Here is a 9,613-nt window from a genome sequence, read left to right on the forward strand (position 1 = left end):
TTTTTTATTTTCTTCCATATCAAGGTTAGTTCTAAACAAAATGATGAAATAGGTACATTTGTCTTCAGTTCCTTTCTATTTTCCCTTTTTCCCTCTTTTACCTATTCTTAGGATCCTTTTTCCTCCACTTTCTCCAGACAACCAAAACTGTATTACTATTTTTTTTTCTGCATTACTACCTTGTTCCCTTTTTTGTTGTTGTTAATCCTCATCCAAGGATATTTTTTGCATTGATTTTTTTAGAGAGTGGAAGGGGGTGCGGGAGAGAGAGAAATATCAATGTGAGAGAAACACATCAATTGGTTTCCTACTGCTTGCCCCCTGATCAGGGCCAAGGATCAAACCTGTAACCGAGGTATATGCCCTTAAGTAGGAATCAAACCCGAAACCCTTTGGTTTGGGGACTGATGCTCTAACCATTGAACCATGCTGGCCAGGGCAGTATCTTGTTTCTTTTAAAAAACCAAATTTTTCAGATATGATGTTGTTTCTCATGAGTGCTTTTTTTCTTTTTCTTTAAATGAGGACTCTAAGAAGTAAACAATTCTTACCACAGAGGATAAAATTTCTGGCATTTGGCCCTTTCTGGTGTGCTCAGTGGTTAGAGCATTGGCCCTCACACAGAAGGGTCTTGGGTTTGATTCTCCATCAAGGGCATGTACCTGGGTTGCAGGTTTGATCCCCGCCCTGGTTAGGGCACGTGTGGGAGGCAGACAATCGATGTGTCTCTTTCACATCTCTCTCTCTCTCTCTCTCTCTCTCTCTCTCTCTCCTCTCTCTCTCTCCCTCCCTTCTCCCCACTTTCCACTTTCTCTAAAAAATCAATGGAAAAAATATCCTTGAATGAGGATTAACAAAATAATGATTTAAAAATTTTCTGGTATTTTTTGGTGAAAAGCTTGATAATGTCTCTCAAATTATACCATATAAATGACCACCTACGTAAAGCAGTAAATCATGAGGTCAAATCCTAGTTCCATCCCTTATCAACATATGATCATGGGTAAATCACATACTTGCTTTAATCCCCAGTTTCTTGCCTAAGAAATAGAGATAGCAACAGGAACTATCTCATAGTATTGTTTTAAGATGAAGTGAGATGATGTATGAAAAGGGTTTTAGCACAGAACCTGAGAGTGGGCCTTCAAAGATATTGGAGGTTGTCATTCTCTCAAGCCATCCTGACACTGTCAGGTATTAATTCTCTATCATAACTTCATAAAGTTAAGTAATATGCCTTTTAAAGTAGTATAGGTTTTAAATATTTTGTGCTGTATTTTAGATTTGATTAAGGTAATATGATCAAAAACACATTGTAAGTATTGCTCAAAGTCACCAAAGATAATTCAAGTTTGACTGAAACTAAATTATGAACTTTGCTGGGGCAGGGGTTTCTTTGGAAACTGGCTTACTTAAATGTTAAGTATATGTCAAAGACTCCAGTCAAGTTACAAGGTATTTTTTTCTTTTTTGTAGCAAAGGAGACAAGTTTCTGACTCTGGTGTTATAAAAAATAAATCTTTGAGAGAAAATAATAAGAAAGAGTGCTGGAGGTGCCCCTCTGCTAACCAAAAGATGAAATCTGATGGATTAGGAGCATCTGGACATTCATCAAGTACTAATAGAAATACTATAAATACAACTTCGAAGCATGATGACTTAAAGGAAAAGGATAGTATAAAAATAGCACCTAAGATTATAAAAGACTTAAAATCTGGGGGGAAAACTGTTTCTGGAAAGCCCAAAGCTATAATAAAACCCAAAACAGAAAACAACGATAATGCAAAGTCAGCGAACATGTCACCTAGACAAGTTGTGGAAAGATCAGCAACAGCAGCAACGAATGGACACAAAAATGCACTAAATGGAAAAAGAGTGAGAAATGAAGAAGGACAAATGACAGGTGCCAGACCCAAGGTACTCACTGGAAACTCAAACGGGCAAGCCAGAGCAAAGCCTTTGAAGAAAGGCACAGGGAAAGATTCTCCATGCCTTGGCATCGCAGGACCCTCCAGCAGATCTACAAATTCAAGTGTGGAATTATTGGTTTCCACTGACTGTCTGGATGAACCAGAAGTGAATGGATCAATAGGAGAAGAGAAGCCATCTGGTCATGAACTGTCCTTTTCTGAATCTCCAGGACAGACAGAGAAAAACTTTGTAGAAAGTATCAAAACTTCCACTGTAGGTGGGTTTTAGCACACTTTTTTAAAAGCTCCCGACAGTTAAAGTTCCTAGAAAAAAATGACCTGTTTGACTTTTATTTAGTTCACATGCAAAAAAGTATTTATTTACATGTATTCATGCAAACAGAGAAAACCCAGTTCTTCCCTCATTGACAATTAATTTTGTTTAGTGCCTGACCAGTGACTTTGTAAATAATTGTTACATGTTTAGTGTTCCATCTCATCACTCACTTTTTCTTAATTTACAGCAGTAAAATCTCGACCTGTTTCAAAAGTTACCAATGGAATTTCCAATAAAAAAAGCATTCATGAACAAGAAACTAATATAAATAATAGGTAAGTCTTCATTCATTATTTTACCTATCCATTAGTTTTCTCTGAAAGTTACTAACTTCTAGCTAAATATTTTAAGTATCTTTTTTTTGTTAGAAAATGTAACGTATTTACACAATGATATTTTAAAACTTTTCTTATTTATTAAAAGAAGTTAGTATAGTTATGTAAAATGATGATTGGTGCAAATAATTTACACTTGTCCCACTTGATTATGCATTGTTTTATCATACTTGATCTACAGTTTTATAAACTTAAAGACATATGCACATATGTGTGTTTTATTTTCAGAAAAGAGATATTTTTTATTTCTTTGAGAAAAAATGTATTTTATGTATAGGCCTTTTAAAGCTCATGTTTTGGAATGAAATACTCAATGAAAATCATTTTTCTTAGTGTGCTAAAGAAGGTCGCTAGCAAAGGATATAGTGATCCAGTACCTCAGGCAATTTTAAAGAAAAGAGGAAATGACAATGGATGTGCTGCAGCTCAACAGAGGACAAAGAATGCCTCGTCTAATTTTGCTAAAACTCAAGGTAAAGCTGACAAGGTCCTGGTGTTCCTTCCTTGTTTAAGTGGAAAAGGCTGAACTCCGATTTGGAACTTGAGCAGCAATCTATATATATACTAGAGGCCCAATGCATGAAATTCATGCAAGAGTAGGCCTTCCTTCCCCCAGCTGCCGGCACCGGCTTTCCTCTGGCACCCGGGACCCGGGCTTCCCTCCAGCTTCCCTCTGGCACCTGGGACCCGGGCTTCCCTCACAGCCCCGGCTTTGTCTGGAAGGCCGTCCAGAAGGACGTCTGGTCTAATTAGCATATTACACTTTTATTATTATAGATAAGCCTAAGCGACCCTCTGACTGTTCAACCATCCAAGCGGTAGCTATGCTGCGCACTGACCACCAGTGGGTAGACGCTCAACGCAGGACCTGCTGAGCTGTGGTGACTTGGCAGCTGCGGTTCTCGGGTGACACATCCGGAACCAGAGAGGAAGGAGCCCAATTCTGGGGTGTGTCACCCGAGAACTGTCCTCTCTCAATCCAGGACCCCTCGGGATGTCGGAGAGCGGTTTGGGCCCAATCCCCACAGGCCAGGCCGAGGGACCCCACCTGCTGGAGGGACCCCATTCACTCTGCAGATGCCCTTCGAGCCCCGGTGCCACCCCAGGTGCGGCCAGCCATGTGGCCAGCCGGGGAGGGACCACGGGAGGTTGGCTCCAGGGCATGTCCGGCCCATCTGGCCCATGCACAAATCCGTGCACTGGGCCTCTAGTTATAAATAAGCTGTAACATGATTTCACTCATTTTACATTCGTTTCATGCTGTAGAAATGAGATTTTATACTTTTATTTTTCAGACAACTATTTTGGTATTCTGAGATGTTGGTTTGGTTTTTATTGTTATTTTGTGAGAGAAATAATTAAGGGAGTCACTACTTTATCTGCATTTCTAGTCCTTTTATATGTTATATCCATGTTTCTTCAAAGTTTGATTGATAACTAGGAATTTCATCTGCAAAACCAGTAATAAAGAGTTCTTTAAAAGGTAATGGCACAGTCTAGAGAGCTGCAATACATAGGAGGAAGAATTTTTCCTCTGGAATCTATGTTGTACCTGTTGTTTTTCCATGTTCTAAGAAAGAAAAGCATGCTGATCAAAATGCATAATTTGCTAATGTAATAACTGATTTAAAAAATTAATTTGCTTTATGCATTAGGAGCAGTTTGTAAAATCCTAAAAACAACTTTGAGTTAAGTAATGAATTAATACTGAAAGTAAATAAAAAATAAGGCAGAGAAAAATTATTCAGGTTTTAAAATATTTGGTAATTCTGTTTGATAGTAATCTCTAGGATTTTAAACAGTATAAACAAATAGACTCCCCAAATTAATCCTCTTAACCTCCATTACCAGTTTTAGTTTCAACTGTATATCTAAGTTGCTAACCCTAATATGCTATAATAATAATGATCTGGTTATGAGAAATAAATTAGTTTTGTTCATGTTTGGGGGAAAAATGCAGCAGTTTTAACATTTATATTTAGCTCAGTTCTCCTTTTCAGCTGTGTGGAATATAGTCATTTTTTTTTTTGAGAAGTCCTGTGCTATTCTTTTGATATAAGAAAATCAGAATTTTCCACCCCCATATATTTATGCAAAACCAATTCTGGCATAAGTTCAAGGCTCTTTACTTGAGGAAGAATGATCCTATTTTAATAATTTTGCTAAGATTCTGGAATAGTTCCTCTATATTTATAATAGAAAAATGTTTGTTTTATTTCATTATGCTACTAACTCCTAATCTGTAGTTGTTCATTTGATTACAGATATGTTACCATTCATTATTTTATTTCTTCTAAAGTAATTTAAAACCAAATATTGAATTTCATTTACAAATTGGAAGGTATATTATATTTTTGAATTTTCTTTTCTTAGGTTCTCAAGGAGAATCACCCAATTCGGTAAAATCTTCAGTCTCTTCAAGGCAGTCTGATGGAAGTGTAGCAAAGTTGGACCACAGTACAACAGATAAACAAATACCTAAGAGAAAAATTATCAAGCAAGGGCATACAACTTTGCCTAAGGTTAATGCAAAAATAGTGGCAATACCTAAAAACCTAAGTAAGAAAGGTGAAACTTTGAATAATAAAGAATCAAAACAGAAAATTCTTCCTGGACAGGTCTTATTGAAGAGTCAGTCTTCTTCTCAAAGACCTTTAAAAAGTGAAATATCTGTTGTCCAAAAAAGTAATAATAATGGCAGTGTTACTGAACAGAAGCCTCACGAACCTCTGATGAACCTCACATCTGAAATCAGTGGTACAGAACCATTATGCACACCTGACCCACAACAGCCATTGAACAATCAAGAGAGAGAGAAATTGGCATTGAAATGCCAAAATATTTCAAATCTGGATAAAGCAATAAAACATGAATTGGAATCAAGACAGAGTGGTTCAGATAAAAGTGAAATACAGTTTTCCAATCACAAAGAAACAGATCATTGCAACACATCTAAACTACATTGTCATTCTGGTGGAAGTGATCATGTGGATCCAGAATTTTATAGCACCACTGCCATAAAATCCATGACTTCAAATCCAAATGAAAACCTCTTGAACTCTAATCTAGTTTGTGATTTAGATTCAGCAAACCCACAGCAAATCCATTCAGTATTCGATAAGGAGAAGCCTGTAGGGAGAAAAGACACGAACAAAAAATCAAGCATTAAATGTGTGAAAGACATTTTACCTTGTGTTCCTGAAAGACAAATGGTACCTTACATAATATTCAAGATGACAGAAAATCTAATTTTCATGTAGAACAGACAATTCCTAGTCAGTTATCTGATGGCGCTGCTATGAATGAAGACAAATATGCTACAGCAGACTCCTCCCAGTGTTTTTTGGAACAAATATCAGGGAAAATTTTTCCTAAAGAGATGGAAACAATAGAAACTCCAGAGAGCCATGAAAATCCAGAAGCTTCATTTGCCAGTCACTGGAATTTGAGTGCCGGTGTTCTGCATCAGAGAGAGAGTCCTGAATCTGACACTGGCAGTGCTACCACGTCCTCTGATGACATAAAGCCCAGGTCCGAAGACTATGATGCTGGAGGGTCTCAGGATGATGATGGGTCAAATGACAGAGGTATTTCTAAATGTGGCACCATGCTGTGCCATGATTTTCTTGGAAGAAGTAGCAGTGATACCAGTACTCCTGAAGAATTAAAAATATATGATAGTAACTTAAGAATTGAAGTAAAAATGAAAAAGCAAAGTAGTAATGATCTTTTCCAAGTGAATTCGACAAGTGATGATGAGATTCCTAGGAAAAGGCCAGAAATGTGGTCTCGATCTACAATAGCCCACCCTAGGGAAAGAGAAAATATTCTGAGAGGCAGTGTCCAGTTTGCTCAGGAAGTAGACCAAGTTTCTTCCTCAGCAGATGAAACAGAAGATGAAAGATCTGAAGCTGAAAACGTTGCAGAAAATTTCTCTGTATCTAACTCAGCTCCTCAGCATTTTCAGGGGATTATTAACTTAGCTTTTGAAGATGCAACTGAAAATGAAAGTCATGCGTTTTCTGCAACTAAAATTTTTAAAAGGTCAGTTTTACTTTCAGTAGATGAATGTGAAGAATTGGGGTCTGATGAAGGAGAAGTCCATACTCCCTTTCAGCCTTCTATAGATTCTCTTTCACCTTGTGAAGTTTTCAGTGGCATTTCTCATGAACATCCCAGAAGGACCTGCTATTCCAGAGACTCACAAGGAAGTGAAGGCAGTATTTTAGAAAGTAAACAAGATAAAGGCAATAATGTATGTAAAAATGAAAGCTTTCTCTTGGGCTTTAGTGGCACTGACTCTTCAAGAAGAGATAAACAGAGTGCTTCAGCCACAGAAAAAAAGTATACTATCGATGTTCTGTCCAAAGGAGACAAACAACTTCTTCCAGAAAATAAAAAAGTAAACAATGGAAGCAACATAGATAATGACATTCAGCAATGCAGCAAACTCTCAGATAGTGATACAAAATCTCAAGAGAGACCATGTCATTTGGAGCTCCATCAAAGAGAACCCAGTTCTGACGTACCAAAGAACAGCTCTACAAAATTTCTGGACTCCTCTCGGAGTCAGCTTCTGCCTCAGGAAAGTCAAGTGAAAGAGAGCCATTCTACAGCTACCGAAAAAGCTAATATTGCTTTATCTGCAGGTAATGTACAGAAATAGCAATGTTAAATCCATAAGAAAATTAGTTTATAGAATTAAAAAATTGTATGTAGCCCTGAATGTTATATTTTAGTTAGATAGAATAATTATTTAAGCAACAGATTCAAATTATAAATGAAAACTTAAATTTCTTAATAGTATTAAAATGAGCTAGTTACTCTTTATTGTTCACTTAAAATCCTAGTGCAGAATCAATATCTAGTAAAAATTTTGGTGATTTATTAGAGCTAACTTACTCTTAAGAGATTTTACATGAAAGAATAAGAGAAAAACTTAGTTTGCTATTATTTAGTTATTTATGTCTAATTTAACAGGAATTCTTGACTATTAGAAATTTTATTATACATTGGATATGATTTATGGATTATGCTAGTATATATCTAAGAGGTCTGTGCAATAACTATAGTAATATGTGACTTAAAGCACTGAACTATTTTAACTACATTAATTATTACAATTTATATACATTTTACAGAGGTCAAGACTTTAAGGATCACTATAATTCTATTATAAAATTTTCAAGTAAAAAGATAAATTTCCTAAAAGAGATTATATTTAGAAGCAATGATAATATGAAAAAGCCCAGGCTTGTTTCATATGTATAGATGATTTCCCGTCTAATTGTTTTGTGTTTGTTGTCCTTATTATAGTAATTTGAACTAATAACCCACATTTAAAATATGCAGTAGTTGCTGACTGAGTAGCTATTGTATATCAGAACTAAGAAAAATACTGATCCATAGTCCCTGTTGAGCAAAATCACAATAATAGGGAGCTCCTTAAAGTTGTACTTTTTTTGTTTGTCCTTGCTTGCATTCTCCTTTGCATGTGCAATATACAAATAAGGCTTTAGACAGAATGTATTTATTCTCCATTTGGAACTGACTTACCTTAAAAGTCACCATCAAATAGCCATGTCTTTTTTTTTCTTCTTTAAGTTTTTATTGTAGTGAATTAGATATATGTGCATATTCTTTGTTTATATTTAAATAATTTCTATTGTTTTCTGTATCACAAGTTTTCAAACTAAGGTATGAGAAATATTGTTAGTTACCGATTTTGGTTTTGCTGCTAAACATTATCCTTGACTTGTGTGTTTTTTTAAGATAGAAAAAGAATTGCCTCAAAAATCTTGTCAGTTTTGTATAAATGTAATTTTCCCCATTCTATGTTGTTGTTTTTTGACTATAACTGTTAAATACTGTTCTACAGAACTCTGAGGGTACCAACATGTGCAATTTTTACATTGTGTAGTATTATGAATTATTTCAGGAGACATAGATGATTGTGATACACTGGCACAAACCTACATGTATGACGATCGGCCTTCAAAAACCCTCTCTCCAATATATGAGATGGATGTAGTAGAAGCATTTGAGCAGAAAATGGAATCAGAAACACACATTACAGACATGGATTTTGAAGATGATCAACACTTTGCAAAACAAGATTGGACACTATTAAAGCAACTGCTCTCTGAACAGGATTCAAACTTAAATATTACAGATTCTGTTCCTGAAGACTTAAATTTAGCACAGTATCTAATCAATCAGACACTACTTTTAGCACGAGACAGCTCAAAACCTCAGGGTAAAGCACATGTTGACACTTTGAACAGATGGAGTGAACTAACCTCTCCACTTGATTCCTCAGCAAGCATCACCATGGCTAGTTTTTCCTCTGAAGATTGTTCACCCCAAGGGGAATGGACAATTCTGGAACTGGAAACTCAGCATTAAGAATACTAATACTTTGGAAAATTTTGAGCTATTTCACCCCTTATTTTTTGATGTTTATATTGTATCCAAATGATAATTACATTAGCCAGAGATGCACTGCCCTTAATATTGAGGGAGTCTTTCCAATTTATTGAAGTAAGCATAGTTTGTTTATTAATATGATATCACACATAGAAAACAAGTTTTTCTAAAATTTTTGAGCATGTTTTATTATTAGAAAAATTAGAAGACTATAAGGAAGCCCTTCAGTTTTCCTTTCCTAACTGGTCATTTGTTCACTTACCATTCAAGAATTTAAAATGTGAATGCACAAGTAGATTTGTTCCTTTACTTTTTCTCTGCATATGGTAACATAGTAATTTAACAATAAAAAACATATTGTGCTTGTGTCAATTATGTAGAATTAATCTGTGAGTAACATTCAAGCTTGGGTTGGTGGGTTGATGTGGTTAAGGCTGACAGTTGAATATTAAAAAAAAACGTTTAAGGTATTATTCTAAGTGAAATAAGTCAGACAGAAAAAGACAAATACCATATGATTTCATTTATGGTGGAATCTAAAGAACAAAATAAATGAACAAACAAAACAGACACAGACTCATAGTTACAGAGAACAGACTGATGGT

At 35.6% G+C, this 9,613-nt stretch overlaps 1 protein-coding gene across 1 annotated transcript in view; it reads left to right on the top strand.

The window, feature by feature from the left end:
• The window catches only part of KIAA1107 (KIAA1107 ortholog), a 70,026-nt gene extending 60,646 nt beyond the window's left edge, over window positions 1–9,380 (top strand). Inside the window, 6 exon segments of the mRNA XM_006093177.3 lie at window positions 1,477–2,188; window positions 2,435–2,522; window positions 2,916–3,055; window positions 4,956–5,783; window positions 5,786–7,231; window positions 8,521–9,380. Of these exon segments, the coding sequence (XP_006093239.1) occupies window positions 1,477–2,188; window positions 2,435–2,522; window positions 2,916–3,055; window positions 4,956–5,783; window positions 5,786–7,231; window positions 8,521–8,987 (3,681 nt within the window). The 3' untranslated portion in view covers window positions 8,988–9,380.
• Window positions 9,381–9,613: the final 233 nt, after the last annotated feature.

Source organism: Myotis lucifugus, unplaced genomic scaffold (genome assembly GCF_000147115.1).
Source record: "Myotis lucifugus unplaced genomic scaffold, Myoluc2.0 scaffold_110, whole genome shotgun sequence".
Classification (NCBI taxonomy): Eukaryota; Metazoa; Chordata; class Mammalia; order Chiroptera; family Vespertilionidae; genus Myotis; species Myotis lucifugus.